Consider the following 19,111-nt stretch of genomic DNA (forward strand, 5'->3'; position numbering starts at 1 on the left):
TCAATTATTCAATTGTCTCAGGAGAATAATTAACCTTAGACTGAGCATTGCTTAGGACCCCATCTAACAAATCCTAAGGGCAAGACCTGAAAGGATAGAAATGTTTCTAAGAAACTTAACTACATCCCAAAACAAAGTCCAAGAATATTTATAGTAATACAAAAGTATCCAACACCCAAAAGGAAAAAATTCACAATATCTGGCAACCAATCAAAGCTTATCATTCATCCTAAAGTAGGAAAACATAAAAATAATAATCAATCAAAACCAACCCAGATTTGACATAGATATTAAAATTAGAAGAGAAGGACATTAAAAGTTATTATAATGGTATTCCACAAGGTCAAAAACTCAAAGAGAGACATGGAAAATATAAAAATGACCAGTGAAGTTACATCTTTAAAATAATGAATTGAAAAAAAAAAGATAACCTAGAATTCTATACCTGGCAAAAATATCTTCAAAATTGAGGATTAAGTCATTTAGCTTTGAGGGCAAACAGGGCTCCGTATTTGTGAGTCCCCTAGGACCACAGAGAATAAAGGGTTGTTTTAAAATGGGCGCACAGAAGATGGGGAGATTGGTTCAAGATGGTGGAGTAGAAGGACGTGCGCTTACTCCCTCTTGAGAGAGCACTGGAATCACAACTAACTGCTGAACAATCATCGACAGGATGACACTGGAACTCACCAAAAAAAGATACCCCACATCCAAAGACAAAGGAGAAGCTGCAATGAGATGGTAGGATAGGCTCAGTCACAATAAAATCAAATCCCATAACTGCTGGGTGAGTGACTCACAAACTGGAGAACACTTATACCACAGAAGTGCACCCACTGGAGTGAAGGTTCTGAGCCCCACGTCAGGCTTCCCAACCTGGGAGTCTGGCAACAGGAGGAGGAATTCCTAGAGAATCAGATATTGAAGGCTAGTGGGATTTGACTGCAGGACTCCGACAGGACAGGGGGAAACAGAGACTCCACTCTTGGAGGGCTCACACCAAGTAGCGTGTGCATCGGGACCCAGGGGAAGGAGCAGTGACCCCGTAGGAGACTGAACCAGACCTACCTGCTAGTGTTGGAGGGTCTCCTGCAGAGGCGGGGGGTGGCCGTGGCTCACTGTGAGGACAATGACACTGGCAGCAGAACTTCTGGGAAGTACTCCTTGGCGTGAGCTCTCCCAGAGTCTGCCATTAACCTCACAAAGAGCCGGGTAGGCTACAGTGTTGGGTCACCTCAGGCCAAACAACCAACCGGGAGGGACCCAGCCCCACCCATCAGCAGACAAGGAGATTAAAGTTTTACTGAGCTCTGCCCACCAGAGCAACACCCAGCTCTACCCACCACCAGTCCCTCCCATCAGGAAATTTGCACAAGCATCTTAGATAGCCTCATCCACCAGAGGGCAGACAGCAGAAGCAAGAAGAATTACAATCCTACAGCCTGTGGAACAAAACCCACATTCACAGAAAGATAGACAAGATGAAAATGCAGAGGGATATGTACTAGATGAAGGAACAAGATAAAACCCCAGAAAAACAACTAAATGAAGGCAACCTTCCAGAAAAAGAATTCAGAATAATGATAGTGAAGATGATCCAAGACCTCGGAAAAAGAATGGAGGCAAAGATCAAGAAGATGCAAGAAATGTTTAATAAAGACCTAGAAGAATTAAAGAACAAACAAACAGAGATGAACAATACAATAACTGAAATGAAAAATACACTAAAAGGAATCAATAGCAGAATAACTGAGGCAGAAGAACGGACAAGTGACCTGGAAGACAGAATGGTGGAATTCACTGCCATGGAACAGGATAAAGAAAAAAGAATGAAAAGAAACTGAGACAGCCTAAGGGACCTCTGGGACAACATTAAGCACAACAACATTCACATTATAGGGGTCCCAGAAGGAGAAGAGAGAGAGAAAGGACCTGAGAAAATATTTGAAGAGATTATAGTCAAAAACTTTCCTAACATGGAAAAGGAAATAGCCACCCAAGTCCAGGAAGCGCACAGAGTCCCAGGCAGGATAAACCCAAGGAGAAACACACTGAGACACATAGTAATCAAATTGACAAAAATTAAAGACAAAGAAAAATTATTGAAAGCAGCAAGGGAAAAATGACAAATAACATACAAGGGAACTCCCATAAGGTTAACAGCTGACTTCTCAGCATAAACTCTACAAGCCAGAAGGGAGTGGCATGATATATTTAAACTGATGAAAGGGAAGAACCTACAACCAAGATTACTCTACCCAGCAAGGATCTCATTCAGATTTGATGGAGAAATTCAAATCTTTACAGACAAGCAAAAGCTAAGAGAATTCAGCAATACCAAACCAGCTCTACAACAAATGCTAAAGGAACTTCTCTAAGTGGAAAACACAAGAGAAGAAAAGGACCTACAAAAACAAACCCATAACAATTAAGAAAATGTTAACAGGAACATACATATTGATAATTACCTTAAACGTGAATGGATTAAATGCTCCAACCAAAAGACAGAGGCTCGCTGAATGGATACAAAAACAAGACCCATATATATGTTGTCTACAAGAGACCCACTTCAGACCTAGGGACACATACAGACTGAAAGTAAGGGGATGGAAAGAGATATTCCCTGAAAATGGAAATCAAAAGAAAGCTGGAGTAGCAATACTCATATCAGATAAAATAGACTTTAAAATAAAGAATGTTACAAGAGACAAGGAAAGACACTACATAATAATCAAGGGGTCAATCCAAGAGGAAGATATAACAATTATAAATTTATATGCACCCAACATAGGAGCACCTCAATACATAAGGCAACTGTTAACAGCTATAAAACAGGAAATTGACAGTAACACAATAATAGTGGGGGACTTTAACACTTCACTTACACCAATGGACATATCATCCAAACAGAAAATTAATAAGGAAACACAAGCCTTAAATGACACAATAGACCAGAGAGATTTAATTGATATTTATAGGAAATTCCATCCAAAACAGCAGATCACACTTTCTTCTCAAGTGCGCACGGAACATTCTCCAGGATAGATCACATCTTGGGTCACAAATCAAGCCTCAGTAAATTTAAGAAAATTGAAACCATATGAATCATCTTTTCTGACCACAACACTATGAGATTAGAAATCAATTACAGGGAAAAAAATGTAAAAAAAAAAAAAACCAAATACATGGAGGCTAAACAATACGTTACTAAATAATTAAGAGATTACTGAAGAAATCAAAAAGGAAATCAACAAATACCGAGAGACAAATGACAATGAAAACACGACAATCTAAAACCTATGGGATGCAGCAAAAGCAGTTCTAAGAGGGAAGTTGATAGCTATACAAGCGTACCTCAAGAAACAAGGAAAATCGCAAATAAACAATCTAACGTTACACCTAAAGGAACTAGAGAAAGAAGAACAAACAAAACCCAAAGTGAGTACAAAGAAAGAAATCATAAAGATCAGAGCAGAAATAAATGAAATAGAAACAAAGAAAACAATAGCAAAGATCAATAAAACTAAAAGCTGGTTCTTTGAGAAGATAAACAAAATTGATAAACCATTAGCCAGACTCATCAAGAAAAAAAGGGAGAAGACTCAAATCAATAAAATTAGAAATGAAAAAGGAGAAGTAACAACTGACACTGCAGAAATACAAAAGATCATGAGAGATTACTACAAGCAAGTATATGCCAATAAAATGGACAACCTGGAAGAAATGGACACATTTGTAGAAAAGCACAACCTTCTGAGACTGAATCAGGAAGAAATAGAAAATATAAACAGACCAATCACAAGCACTGAAATTGAAACTGTGATTAAAAATCTTCCAACAAACAAAAGCCCAGGACCAGATGGCTTCACAGGCGAATTCTGTCAAACATTTAGAGAAGAGCTAACACCCATCCTTCTCAATCTCTTCCAAAAAATTGAGGAGGAAGGAACACTCCCAAACTCATTCTATGAGGCCACCATCACCCTGATACCAAAACCAGACAAAGATACCACAAAAGAGGAAAATTACAGACCAATATCACTCATGAATATAGATGCAAAAATTCTCAACAAAATACTAGCAAACAGAATCCAACAACACATTAAAAGGATCATACACCATGTTCAAGTGGGATTAATCCCAGGGATGCAAGGATTCTTCAGTATATGCAAATCAATCAATGTGATACACCATATTAACAAATTGAAGAATAAAAACCATATGATCATCTCAGTAGATGCAGAAAAAGCTTTTGACAAAATTCAACACCCATTTATGATAAAAACTCTCTGGAAGGTGGGCATAGAGGGAACCTACCTCAACATATAAAAGCCATATATGACAAACCCACAGCAAACATCATTCTCAATGGTGAAAAATTGAAAGTATTTCCTCTAAGGTAAGGAACAAGACAAGGATGTCCACTCTCGCCACTATTATTCAACATAGTTTTGGAAGTCCTAGCCACAGCAATCAGAGAAGAAAAAGAAATAAAAGGAATACAATTTGGCAAAGAAGAAGTAAAACTGTCACTGTTTGCAGATGACATGATGCTATACATAGAGAATTCTAAAGATGCCACCAGAAAACTACTAGAGCTAATCAATGAATTTGGTAAAGTTGCAGGATACAAAATTAACGCACAAAAATCTCTTGCTTTCCTATGATGAAAAAATCTGATGAAAAAATGATGAAAAATGATGATTTTTACTAATGATGAAAAAATCTGAAAGAGAAATTAAGGAAACAGTCCCATTAACCACTGCAACAAAAAGAATTAAATGCCTAGGAATAAACTTACCTCGGGAGACAAAAGACCTATATGCAGAAAACTATAAGACACTGATGAAAGAAATTAAAGATTATACAAACAGATGGAGAGACATACTGTGTTCTTGGATTAGGAGAATCAATATTGTGAAAATGACTACACTACCCAAAGCAATCTACAGATTCAATGCAATCCCTATCAAATTACCAATGGCATTTTTTGCAGAGCCAGAACAAAAAATCTTAAAATCTGTATGGAGACACAAAAGACCCCGAATAGCCAAAGCAGTTTTGAGGGGAAAAAAATGGAGCTGGAGGAACCAGACTCCCTGACTTCATACTATACTACAAAGCTACAGTAATGAAGACAATATGGTACTGGCACAAAAACAGAAACATAGATCAGTGGTGACCAGAGTGTCAGAAATCCCATCCTCTCCCTTCCCTGTGTCTCCCTATACGCAAGAGGGAGAACTGGGTGATTTTTTCTAACACAGTGGGTAAGTGGTAGAGCTAAGTACCAAATGCAGGTAGGTCTGAATCTAAAGGGTGACTATTATCTAAAAAAAATCCTATCCCATATCTTCCTGAAGATTCCATATCTTCCTGAAGGGCAGCTCTGTTTCTCACAGGGTCCTCCAAAATCTCCAAACACCAATGACACACAGCCCCAAACACTGACCCTTAAAGAATCCAATTAAGGAGCCAAAGAAACCCCCATCAGAGTGTCGCTCGTCACTGGCCCACATAAACACGAGCAGCACAGCCCCTCTCCCAGTGATCGACAGTCACGTATCCTCAATCAGCAGCCTCACAGGCCTCAATCACTAATTCCCTCAGGACTCACTAATGGAGCCACATTCCTAACATCACTGGCAGCTGATCACTGACCTTCCAAAACTGCCAATGGCCAAATCATAGGGACTATCAGAGTATACAGAACCACCCCTCAGTCCTTGACTGTCAGGGTCAAGATTTTTCTGTAAAGGGTCTGAGATTTTACCCTCTTAGAAGACAGCAAGTTTTAGAGATGCTGACAGAAGACACGAGATTCCTGGGGCAAAGACAAAGGAGTTTACTATTCACGGTGCAGCAAGCAGCACGTACATCATATCAGCACCCCATGTCCTCAAAGTCCCACAGGGGTGACATAGAGGGACCCTGGTGGATGCTGCACACACAGTGGGTTTACATCACAGCCATGAAAAGCTGAATTTGGGGAATCCAGCCTGCTCTTTGTCCCAGAGGGAGACATTACCTCATCCCTCAAGGTTACTCACTGTCAACACAGCCCTGAGAAATGGCCAAGGTAATAAGTGGTCAGAGCCCATCTTAGACAACCAGGAAGTAGTCTAAGGTCAGGCTATTATACTGCACCCCACACAAAGGAGTTTAGACTGACTTTCGGATGTTTGGTGTCAGAATCAATAATGACAGCATCCAAAAGCAAACCCCATCCCCAGTGGAGAGACGTTCTATGCCTCAGTCTTTCCTCCATATACAAACACATAACCCAAAAGAACACGGTTCATTTCAGTTCAGAATTTGTTGTTAGACTTGACTGGGAACACCATGACATTGGTTTGGTGAAGTCCAATAGGTGGTAACATCAATCGCTAAACACAGCATAATCTGAGACCATTCAGGTGTTGGGGGAAGCAGATGAATTTGCATCAGTCAGATCTGAACGAGGTCATGCTGGCCCATGTGTTTGTACAGTTATGAGGGAGGTCTGTCTTCAGGAGGTGACATTGATGGCCTAGGGCACAGCAGACTAGTTTAGGACCAGCCATGTTCTCATGAGTTTTTCTGTTTTTTTCATCCCAAGGAGGTGATGACACACCTGGTAGCAGGTCAGATTGCCAGCTGTCTGCTTGACTCTGGGAAACCACACGATTGTTTTGCCAGGCTGTAGTGCTCAATCTAGGGGACAAAGAACATTAATTGACTCCCCATCTCGCACCTCTCAGGGTCTAAGATGTTCCTTTCCCAAGTACACTCCTTCCATAGCCATGAAATCAGTGTGTCCCATCGCAGTGCCTATAACTTCACTTTTATCCAGTCATCTCCTGTTTGCACACAGACCTTTCATCCAGATGCAGGGTCAGGTGCAAGAGGACAAAAGGCATTTTTATAAAATTTACGGAGATTTTCTTTTAATGTCTTCTATCTTGGCCCCTGTGGGCCACTGGAGGGGAATTCGGTAAGCAGTGTCTTCAGTCAAGTGGTCAGTGTTGTTATGATCTACGACCACGTCCATCCAACAAAGGAATCCAGGTGACTGAACCAGAATGAAGTTCAAATCCCCTAGTCCCCTTTTGGGCTGAGTTGCCACCCCTTTTGTCCTGACCATTACCCAGAAGGTATCCAATAGGCGATGATCCCTTTCTGGTGACAGCCACATCCAGTGACCAAACTGACTTACTTAAGCGTGTGGACCAGGAAGAGGTAGAGAGAGGTAGAGTCTGAAATTCTTTTGAGTCCATTTTTGAGGAGGCTGTTCAATGTTCAACAATATAAGATACCTGCTGATGGTAGGGAGCACTGTTGGGTGCATCACTGTCAGACTGCAAACAGTCTGCATCAGAAACATAGAGATTTTTACTTTGTACCCAGTCTCTGATGGTGGATGTGTTACCATGTCCAAGGGACAATGGCAGTGATCTGAGCAGCACAGACTCCATCCGCTGCTTGATTCTAGTTGGTCTCATCAGAGAACAGGCCCATACTATGGGTGTCTACATCAGTCACCCAGACTGACCTCAACCACCCACCATCCATTACAGATTCCCACAGGCCACCATCATTGTCCTCAGAAATCCCCATTCACTCTCACCAGAGACCCTCTATCAGACAACCTTCTCCATCACCATCTCTCAAGCCCTAAAATTCAAATCAAGTTCCAACTCTATGCCAACTGCAGTTCAGCTGCTTCTGAGAACCACTTCCATTTCCAGTCCCCACCACTAAGATCACCTTTTCTAAGGGCTGCTCTTTTTTTCACAGGTACAGTGAGGCCACCATTTCTGTCCAGCATGAGAAAGCTAAATTGCTCTAAAGCTGTGATTTTCCAACTTTTTAAAGTATCATAGCCTTTTCAAAAACAGAAAAGGGGAAAAAATAAAAATAAAAAAAATAAAAACAGAAAGGGGGAGTGCTACTTGTGGAATTTGGTTTTCCTCGTTAAGCAAAACAAGGGTCAGCCAAGGACAAGACCCTGCCTTTTCTGCCACTAGCCGCCCCGCCCCCAGCTCAAGTAGACCTGCTTACTGGATGATAAATGTGTCAGTCAAAGCAAGACCCTCCCCTCGACAGCCAATAGACCCGTGCTACGCAGGGCCCCGTGGCTCAGACATTCTGACTCGTTGGAAGGGCTATCAATCAAGTCCCCATTCCCGCCCCCTGCTCGCAGATGAGCGGCGGGTCCAGAGCCTGCACTCACAAACAGGCTGGCTGGTCCATCCGTCCTCCACCCTCTCGCTCAGCACACCCAGCGCCCCAGGAGCAAGAGCTCTTGATTGGCCATCTGCTGCCCTTTCAGATGGAGAACCCATCCTCTAGAGGTGGCAAAGCTGCTGTGATGAACAGCTGATTAACCCAAGGGCTGTCACTGGCCCACAGATCTGTCACGACTGGCTCCACCTCTTCCCAGACATCTATTGACACGAAGACGGGCGTGCCTGCAAACAGGCTCTGCGCGCATCCCAGCTTCCCTCTGCTGGTCCTTTTAAGGTGTCCGGTTTGGAGCCCAGTCTCCACCAGGGAAGAGAGACCGTGGCGCAGTGTAGGCTTCCCAGACTGTAAAAGCGCAGAGGGAAAGAGTCCCTACGCAGCCGCATTCTGGAAAAACAAAAACCTGGGGGTGGGTCCAAAGCACTTTTAAAGATGAACTCAGCGAGCTGCTTCTTTGGAGTTCTCACCTAGCGCTTAGGTATTGGCTTTCCTTCAGACTGCACGGGAAATTTTACTTGCATGTGTGCACGTCTGATTTTTTCAAAATATATTTAGACTTTCTGTAATTGTGTTTTCTGTAAGATTCTGTAATATGGTAATGGTGGTGAGTAATTCACTTACAACTCTAGTTTGAGTTGAAAAACAAAAGTAGTAAAAATAACCATAACTACAATACTCTTATTGGTTACACAATGTAAAAAATATATAAACTGTAACATCAAAAACCTAAATTGTGAGGAAAAGTGTAAAGTTTAGGAGTGCTATTGAAGTTATCAGCTAAAAATAGGGTGTTATAATTTCAAGATAATTTACATGAGCCTCATGGTAACCATAAGGGAAAAACCTGCAGTAATTACACAAAAGAACATGATAAAAAGTCAAAACATACTGATACTGAAAGAAATCAAAACACACAAAAAAGACAGCAGGATAAGAAATAAGGAACAATGGATCTACAAAAACAGCCAGAGAATAATGAAAATGGCAATAGTAAATCCTTACCTATCAATAATTACCTTAAATGTAAATAGATTAAATACTCTAATCAAAAGACATAGATAAAATAGATGAAAAAATACAAGACCCAACCATATGCTGCCTGCAAGAGACTCACTTTGGTCTTAAAGACACATATAGACTGAGAGTGAAGGGATGGAAAAAGGTAATTCAAGCAAATGGTCACACACACACACACACACACACACACACACAAAGGCAAGTGTAACTATATATCAGACAAAATAGACTTTAAATTAAAAATGGTAAATTTTATTAATCAAAAGCATTTTTCAGGGTCAGATCCCAAATGACCCCTCTGAGCTTGTTTTTTCAAAATGAATCTCCCCCCAAAGAGGCCACGTTTGTAGGGCAAGCGGAATTTTCTGAAAAAGGGAGAAAGTGGATTCTAGGTGAGAAAAATAGTGGCCCAGAGGTTGTTATGACTTAGAATCTTGGCAGAAGCAGAGGCTGGAAACTGTGTAAATAATGTTTTTCATTTAGATGGAATTTGTTCAAATACAGACACACACACACACACACACACACACACACACGCCAAACCTCGGTGTGACCTGGCCCCAAACCACCATTCCTGCCTCGTCTTGATGGGTTTAGGGTTTTTGAAGATTTCCTCCATCTCCCCGTCCTCTCTCCTCTTTCTCCTCTTTCTTTCTCTCTCCCCCTCATTAAAATAACAACCTAGTTTATTTTTGTTTAATTGCTGGTAGCATGACCTCAATTACAAGGACAACACAACTAATGCAGTTTGTGTGTGCTGTGGAGGGAAAAAAACTCAAAAAGAAAAAAACAACCTAGAGAATGAATAGTAAGGGGGATTGTACTTTTAAACGAGGGGAGTCCTCTTTGAGAAGTTGATGTTTAGCAAAACACTTGAAGGAGGTGAGGGAGTTGGAAACAGAATAAAAAGACAAGGCTACAGCATTTCAGGGCCCCAGTTCAGGTCCTCTAATTGACACCTCGTGGCATTTGTTGATGGCTGCTCTTTTCCTAAAGTTCAGCTGAGACCCTGGATCCTCATTCTGACCCTGTCAGAGTTCCCCAAACTCTCTCTACCTTTGAGGCAACTGACTCCAAGAATCCTGCAGCTTTTCTGACAACTGCTACCTAAAGTACCTGACTGGCCTAAGTAATTTTTCAAACCTTGCCTACTGGAACCACAACTTTCAATACCACACCCTAAACCTCTCAGTAGTGTCTGCCAGGTTTCCAGAACCACCTTCCATACCGAGTCCACAATCTGAACATCCCCAAAACCATAGTCACCACAAGTTCATTTTATAGGGCACTTCCATGGCCACTACATTAATGTTAATGAGGATTCATTCATTCAACCAATATTTACAAACACCTAATCTGTGGCAGACAGTGTTGTAAGTACTCTCAGGTTAATCCTCTCAAGATCCTTAGGAGGTAGTTAATGTCATTAGCCCGAGTTGATAGAGGAGGAAAATGGGAATATAAGGTCACACATTGGATATGGAGAGGGCTGTGATTTGAACCCAGTCTGGCTCTAGAATCCATGCCCTTAACCCCTGTGACTGTCTTGCAATCATAGGTCTTGTTTCAAAGTTCTCTCTTCAGTTAGACACTTCCCTTAGGTCTTTCTTAAATGTCATCTCAGTGAGGCCTTTTCCATGGCCATTCTAGCTAAAATTTACACACACACACACACACACACACACACACACACTCACTATGCCCTTTCCTGTGTCATTTTTCTCCTTAACATTTATCACTATATTATACATTTTACTTATTTATCTAGCAATTATTACTCCAACTTGTTACTTGTTCTTTACATTTAATATCTGTGTCCTGCACTAGAAGTCAGCTGCAAGAGGGCAAGGATTTTCGCCTGTTTTATTTGCTGCTGTATCCCTTGTCACACAGTAGGCACTTGGTAAATATTTGTGGAATGAATGAATGAACCCTTCCCTTGTGGAATGAAAGAATGAATAAGTGAGTGAATGAACCCTTCCAATGATGGCTGATTCCAGGCTGCCTTGCTTGGATCCTGGTTGGCCCTGGATTCACCCTCTGACTCCCATGCTTTTGACCACAAGTGTATTGGCTCTGTTTACAAATGTTAACGTTTAAAATCAGAATTATACCAATTCAGATTAATTTCTATTGAGGAAGTTTGCCCTGGAGTTAATTCTGAGCCAATGTAAATTCTTGTTCAATGCCGTACAGTGGCGAAGTTAACCCATAGCCAATTTTGTCCATTTTCACTTTTCTGAAATTGTTTTCAATGGGATGAATCATTTTTGGGTTAATCTTTACAGTGATAATTAGATCCACACATCAATATTCTTATCTGTGTCATATTTCAGCAATAATAGCTTTGCCCCTGATATCTCCTTGCCCTCAGGCTGCTCCTTGAACAGCTCAGGCACATTCTTGCTTCGGGGACTGTACTGGTTGTTCCCTCTGCCAGGAATGCTCTTGCATCTGTAGTTCATCTCTTTCTTTCTTCACATGTTTTTCCACAAAAAAAAAAATCGCCTTTCAACAAGGCCTAAGCAGACTACCCTATTCAAATACTATCTTCTCCCATCCTGCACTCCTGATCCCCCTTACTGCTGTTATTTATTTTTTTATTGAGATATAACTGATTTACAATGTTTCAGGTATACAGCAAAGTGATTCAGTTATATATATATATATTTATATATATATATACACATATGTATACATATATACGTACGTATATATTTCAGGTTCTTTTCCATTATAGGTTATTACAAGATATTGAATATAGTTCCCTGTGCTATACAGTAGGTCCTTGTTGTTTATCTATTTTATATATTGTAGTGCATATCTAATCCCAAACTCCTAATTTATCCCTCCCCCGCCTTTATTTTATTTTATTTTATTTTTTGCGGTACTCGGGCTTCTCACCGCTGTGGCCTCTCCCGTTGCGGAGCACAGGCTCCGGACGCGCAGGCTCAGCAGCCATGGCTCACGGGCCCAGCCGCTCCGCGGCATGTGGGATCTTCCCGGACCGGGGCACGAACCCGTGTCCCCTGCATCGGCAGGCAGACTCTTAACCACTGCGCCACCAGGGAAGCCCCCCGCGTTTATTTTTAATTTAATGCATACTTATCACCTCCCAATACACAAATATAATGTAATTTATTGTCCTGTTTATTGTCTGTCTCCCTCTGCTAGAATAAAACTCCACAAGGGCAGGAAGTTTTGAATCTTTTGTTCCTGCTGTATCCCCACTGCCTATAATAGTGCCTGGCACCCAGTAGGCACTCAATAAATATTTGTTGAATGAATAGCTCCTGTTCTTCTGAGCTTTATTTATGGCAAGTTTTCACCAAGTCTAATATTTCAGGATTGCAGTTTGCAGGTTCATGTTTGGTTGAGAGCATTGGTTCTGTTTTCCCTTAACACATTTTAAAGTTCACGGTTTTAGCTGTTGTCAGTTTGTTCTGCAGTGATTATGTCTATCAGTAATAGTCATTGTGAACCCGGTAAGATATTTTGTTTTTATTTCCTGGGTAATCCAGGAGAAAAACTGTATGCAATCCCCTTAGACAGTCCAGAATTGTCTGGGATGGGCTTTGCTAAGCTGGGTTTTCAGTCAGCTTCTGGTCAACTTTGTGTAGTGTGTAAAATCTGAACTCCTTCCAACAAGGACCTGCTGTCTAGCACAGGAAACTGTATTCAATATCTTGTCGTAACGTATAATGGAAAAGAATCTGAAAATATATATAACTGAATCACTTTGCTGTACACCTGAAACTAACACAACATTGTAAATCAACTATACTTCAATTTTTAAAAAAAATCTAAACTCCTTCTAACCATGGCCCATGGGGCCCTACAGATCTGGCCCATGACCATCTCTATAACCTTGTCTCTAACCACTCTTTTGCTGGATGATTCCTGTGATTCTAGTAAGCACAATATTCCAGCCACACTTGCTTTCTGGCAGAATTTATCTCATCTGTTGGTTTCCATGCTTGTTTATCCTCTGTCTCACCCACGGCCTTGAGGTAAAGTCCATGAGGACAGAGACTGTCTTAGTTTGGGTCCTTCCAGAAGCTGACCCTGAGACAAAGATTGAAGTCAAGTAGTTTATCTAGGATGTGATTCCAGGAAGCACCTGTCAGGCAGCGGGGAAGTGAGGAAGTGAGACAAAGAAGGGAGGGCAGCCGATGAAGAGTGTTATTAAATGACTTAGTGCTGTGGGCAACTGGGACTTGTTCCCACTGCGGAGTTCTGGAGGCCAGTGGAGAACACACACCTCGGGGATGTCCCATCTGAGGGGCAAGGGGGCAGGGGTACTTACCTACCAGCTCTCGTCAGTCATCGGCTGAGGGCTGCTGCCAGGAGGTGTTCATTTCCTGACCCCTCCAGCCTGCCAAGCCCAGAGGCAGAATGGCCTTATGCAGCTTGAGAGGAAGCCCTCCAGCCAAGAGATGCAGACCCTGGCAGTTGGCAGTTGGCCAGCACACACCGGAGCAGTGAGGGAGCTGACAGTGTCTGCCACAGGGACTATGGTTAGGGAACTGACAGTGTCTGCCACAGGGACTGTGACTGTCTTGTTCACTGGGCCTTGCACATAGTACGTGCTCCATTAGACTGAAAGATGAAGCTGGTTCGTACCTGTTATTTTGCCAGAGCAAAGCTGGGCCCCATACATCAAGGTTCAAATACCCTTGGGGCCAAACAGTATGGTGAAAACATTGAGTGTAAGGTCTCTGACCACTCACACTGGCCTCCACTCCCACCCTGGGAAATTCCTGAGGACAGGGATCCTGGTATCTGTCATGCCTGGCACTGTCAGGGTTTGACACATAGTAGGCACTCAACTCCCACTCCTTCATCCCAATGTGGTCCTTAAAATGTCAGTCAGTCACCAGAATGGCTACAATGAAAAAGATGGGGAGTGCTGAGTGATGCTGAGGATCCACCACTGGGGAAGTGTAGATTGGAGAATTGGCATGATTTACAAAGCTGATCATATGTGTACTCCCATGATTTAGCAATTCCATTCTTAGGTGTATGCCCAAGAGAAATGAGTGCATATATCCATCAAAAGATATATACAAGAATGTTCACAGAAGAATTATTCTTAATAGCCCCAAATAGAAAACTACCCAAATGCCCATCAACAGTGGAACAGATGAAGTGTGGTCTATTCATGGCAATGTAAGAGAATACAGCAGTGAGGATGGGCAAACTACTAGTTACATAACGTGGATCCATCTCACAAACATCATGAGATTGAACGTTGTTAGAATTCCAGAGAGTGATTACCCTTGGGGGAGGTGGGTGGACTTGAAGGGAGCACATTCTCTCTCTGGACCTGGGTGCTGGTCATATGGGTGTGTCTAGTTTGTAAAAAGTATATGAGCATTGTAAACTTACGGTGTGTACACTTTTCTGTATGTACATTTTAATTTAATGGTTTAAGAAGAGGTGGCCAGTGTGGCTGGGGCCCATGAAGGAGAGGAAAGGTTGCTGTCAGAAAGGGGGCAAGGACATGAATTTTAGGATTTGGTCTAAGTGCAGCTTCTTGTTTGACCAGAATGGAGGTTTCTTGAGAGCCTGAGAGTTTGATGAGGAGGCGGGGTGGGGGGGGGCGGGCGGAGGGGGCGATCAGAAATGCTCTTCCTCAGGGGCTGTAAGCCTGAAGGGCATTGATGGTAGGGAATGGCACCTATACCAGAGGTAACAATACCAATGTGTTGCAGCACATACTGTGCCAATCCCTGCTCTAAGTGAACAGATATACCGAAATACCTGCCCTCGTGGAGCTTACATCCTGGTGGGGGTTAGTGGGGGGACATATTCTCTGGGCCAAGGGTAGCTATGGCTGCAACAGGCTACTATTATTATTATGGGGGTATTCCCCCCATATACTCAGGTACTCGGTGGCTGGGATAACACGCCCCTTTCACTTCCACAGTCCCTGTAACTGTCGGCTGGAGAGTGGAGAGTGCTCCCTTTACACATTAGTACTCTGCTTTGGAGCTGCCCTCGAGTTGGGAGACTGGCTCCACAAGGAAGCATTCAGGGAGTGACACTGCTCACTTCCAGGAAGGTTCACCTGGACAGCGCTCCCACCTTAGCCTCATACAAGTGAACTAGGACTCCTCCTGACTCAGAAGCTAGGGTGAGGGGCATCACCTGTAGTGGTGGGTCCATCAGGCCAGATGTTCTTCCGGTAGCCAGTGACTGGGGGCTCCTGCACTCTCCGACACCCCAGGCAGGGACATGCACAGAGATGGTAGTAATGAGCATGTGATATGGGAATCTCAAAGTGTGAGCTGTGGAAGGGGGCCACAGGGGAGAGGGCAGAGATGCCAGGGGCACGAAGGGGAGCCCAGATGCCCAGAGTTAACGGGGATCTAGGAGAGACTCCCTGGAAAGAAACAAAGACAGAGCCAGAGCAAGTGTCCAACTCCATCTGCCAGATCCAGAGAGACGGAGACAGAGAGAGCCTGAGAATGAGCCCCTGACGCAAGGACATGGCCTATTCCCAGAGAAAAAGAATGGGGGATGGGGTGGGCAGTGGAGAGAGACTTCCTGCTCGAAAGAGAGACACAGAAAGACAGAGAGAGAGATAAGGGGGCAGGGAGAGAAACAGACACACACGCACACACACACAGAGATGTGCATCTTGAGTTAGAGACCATCCAGATTGGGGCAGAGGGGAAGCGAGAGGCATCCAGACTCACCAAGACACAAGACAGAGGCAGAAACCCCAGAGCTGAGAGAAACAGAGAAGAAGGCAGGGAGGGAGACAAACACTCATCCTCAGCAATAGAAAAGCCCTGCTCTGACCCACCACCCTCAATCCCTGGTCACCCCGGCCCTTCTTCCAACATAGGCGGTCCCAGTGTGGTAGCTTTTTTCTAAATATGGCTGCCGTCAATTTCTTCTCATATGCTACACCTTGATCCAGAGAAGGCCTGAGCCACCACATAAAAAGCCCAGGCTATTCTGCTGGAGAGAGAGGCCACATAGAAGACTCAAGTACCAAACATGGGAATACAGAAGCCATCTTGGACGTCCAGCCCAGTTGAGCCTCCAGATGATTCCAGCCCAAGCCACCCAAGACCTCAAGAAGGACCACCTAGTTGAGCCTGGTCAACCACAGGACCATGAAAGGTAATAGTAAATTGTCGTTTTAAGCCACTGAGCTTTAGGGTGTTTGTCACATGGCATCAGACAACCAGAATACCCAGAAAAGGCTTTTAAAGCCTGACATCCCACTCCCACTTCCCCCTTACAACAAAAGCAACACCAGCCAGTCACAGTTTCAGTCCCTTTAATTAGGTGCTCTGAAGAGAGGGCAGAATGGCAGACAAGGGGTGGAGAAGGTGGTGTTTCTTAAGCCCCTTTCAGTAACCGGTCAGTCCTCATCCTCTGACAGCTGGATCTTGCTGGGGTCGAAGCAGTTGGAGTCCATGATGGGGAGGCCATTGGCCTCTCGGTATTTTACAAGCCTCTCAGCTTCCCGGCGGGCCCACTCCTGCATCCTGGAGGCAGCAGCGTGGGGGTAGACGTGAGGGAGCCTCAATGGACACCAATCCCCATCTTAGCTCCCCAAGGACAGGATTTCTGGCAGTCTCCTTCAATCTCCACCCCTGCTTCTGCCCCGACCCGTCCCACTCTCTTTGACACCCCATGCACCTGTAGTCAGGCAGATAAGCCACAAAGGTGCTGCCAAGGACCAAGATGATGGAGAAGCCAAAGAAGAAGATGACCCGCATGTTCCAGAGGTCCACAGCAGGGTCCCTGTCATAACCGTGGGAGTCTGGGTTCTATGGCAAAGAGAAGAAGAGGTCAATGAGGGCTTCCTGCTGCTCCACAAAGCCTTATGCTGGCACTGCATAACCTGGTCTCCAATTTCACCTTGGACCAATCTCCCCTCCCTCCCTAAATTCCTCTCTATTCTTAGGACTTGTCAAGCTCCTTCCCACCACAGGGCCTTTGCACCTGCTGTTCCCTCCGCCTGGAAAGCCTTTCCCCCAGATCTAGTCGTGGCTGGATCTGTCTCCTCATTCAAGGTTTTGGCTTCATCTTCACTCCCCTTAGGAGGCACTCCCTAGTCACCTTATCTATTAAGTTGAACTATAGAAAACTGCCATTTTTACAGGTCAAAAATGGCTCAACCTATTAACTCCCTACCCCCAAGTCACTCTCCATCCTCTTACCTTGCTTAACTTTCTAGCATTTACTAGTTTACCAAAGTAGCATATCCTCCAAATCCTCTGATCACATCATCTTATATTATTGATTACATACTCTATATTACTGTTTTCTGACATTTTACATGTTTATTTTCAGTATTCTCCACTACCGCGTAAGCTCTGTGAAAGCAAGGGCTTTATCTGATTTCCATACTGCTGAATCCCTAAGCACCCTGAACTTAACCTGGCATTACAGCAGGCCCTCAATACATAGTTACAGAATGAATGAATAAATGAATAAGCATCCTATATATCCCAGCCCGTCAACCAGAGATTAGTATTAATGAAGTACCTATTATATGCCAGGCCTTTTCACAAGCACAAACTGCACAATATCCCAGTGAAGTGGAAAGTGGCAAGAATAATTAACACCTTCTGATGGTGAGTACTTACTAAGTGCCACCTGCTGTTTTGAGCATTTTGACTCATTTAATTACACGAGGCAGGTGCACTGTAGTATTTTATTTACTTAGAAGGTGTCCTAACACTTCCCCCATCTTAAATAGAAATTGAGGCACCAAGGGGTTTAGCTACTTGCCCAAGGTCACTGCCTGTATTCCAACCCAGGCGTTCTGATTTCAGTCTCTGATATCGGTATAGCACAGCAGACCTGGCTCCACCACACATTCAGTTATGTGAGCTTGGACAAGTCGCTTAACATCTTTATGCTTCAGTTTCCTCATCTGTAGAATGGGTACACTAATACTACCTACCTCGAAATAAGGCTGTTATGAGGATTAAATGAGTTAATATATCTAAAGTGTTTCAAACACCTGAGCAAGCACTATATCAGTGTTTAGTATTACTGTTGTTATATTGCTTCAAATGTGTTTTGAGCAATGTCCACTTCAGGGTTGATATCTGTCTGCAAAATAAGGCCGATCTCGCCTCTGGCCCTGAACCTGAAGGTGATCGGGGGACAAAGGAGGAAAACAAGCTAGGCAAAATTCCCAGATCTTCGAGGATTTCGCCAGCTGCGCAATCTTCAGCCGACTAAGAACGTCCTCTACGGCGCCCCATCCGCCGGTCCCCGATTGACCCTTCCGGCGTCCCGTTTCCCCTCCCTCTCACCTTCTCGTAGAGGTTTTCGTCCTCGGGATCTGGGTCCTCCTGCCAGCGTAAAGTCGGTTCCGGCGGCCGCTTTCCCGCCACAGCGGACGGGGCGATCACAGCCCTGGAGGAGCTGGATTCCCAGCGGACACGGGCAGCCGGGAGCCCTCGCCTCGCCGCCACCGCCAAAAGGCGGCGGCCGCACAAACCTAACATCCCGGCCGCCATGACAGATCGTTCTGCAGTTTCTCGGGGGCGGGGACGGAAATGTGACTGCGCAGCTGCACCTGGTCCGAGCGCGAGAATTGTCGCTCCGCCCCCGCCGCACTAAATAGGTCCCGAGCTGAGAAAATAAATGTAGCACTTGTGTAGATTCCGTTCCAACCAATCGCACAGAGAGCTCCCTCGCCCTCTTGCGAGAAGGGCGGAGCTTCCGTTGGTCTTTCATCTTAGAAGGAAGCCAAGCTTTCTTAAAAGCGCCTCGCCGGATTGGCCAATTGCTGCTCCTTTTCTCGACTTGTGGGCGTACACACGGGGAGCGAGGAGGTGGCGTACACTTGCCAATCAGAGCAAGCCGGGGCTGGCTGTTGGCGGACGGCGAC

At 44.1% G+C, this 19,111-nt stretch overlaps 1 protein-coding gene across 1 annotated transcript; it reads right to left on the minus strand.

Moving 5' to 3' along the window:
* Window positions 1–16,525: 16,525 nt before the first annotated feature.
* On the minus strand, window positions 16,526–18,748 carry NDUFB11 (NADH:ubiquinone oxidoreductase subunit B11). Its single transcript, XM_079727872.1, has 3 exons — window positions 18,531–18,748; window positions 16,900–17,030; window positions 16,526–16,745 (listed from the first exon to the last, which is right to left on the minus strand). Exons 1-3 carry the CDS (start codon window positions 18,735–18,737, stop codon window positions 16,619–16,621), a joined length of 465 nt encoding a protein of 154 aa, XP_079583998.1. The 5' UTR covers window positions 18,738–18,748; the 3' UTR covers window positions 16,526–16,618.
* Window positions 18,749–19,111: the final 363 nt, after the last annotated feature.

Source organism: Hyperoodon ampullatus (assembly GCF_949752795.1).
Source record: "Hyperoodon ampullatus genome assembly, chromosome: X".
Taxonomy (NCBI): domain Eukaryota; kingdom Metazoa; phylum Chordata; class Mammalia; order Artiodactyla; family Ziphiidae; genus Hyperoodon; species Hyperoodon ampullatus.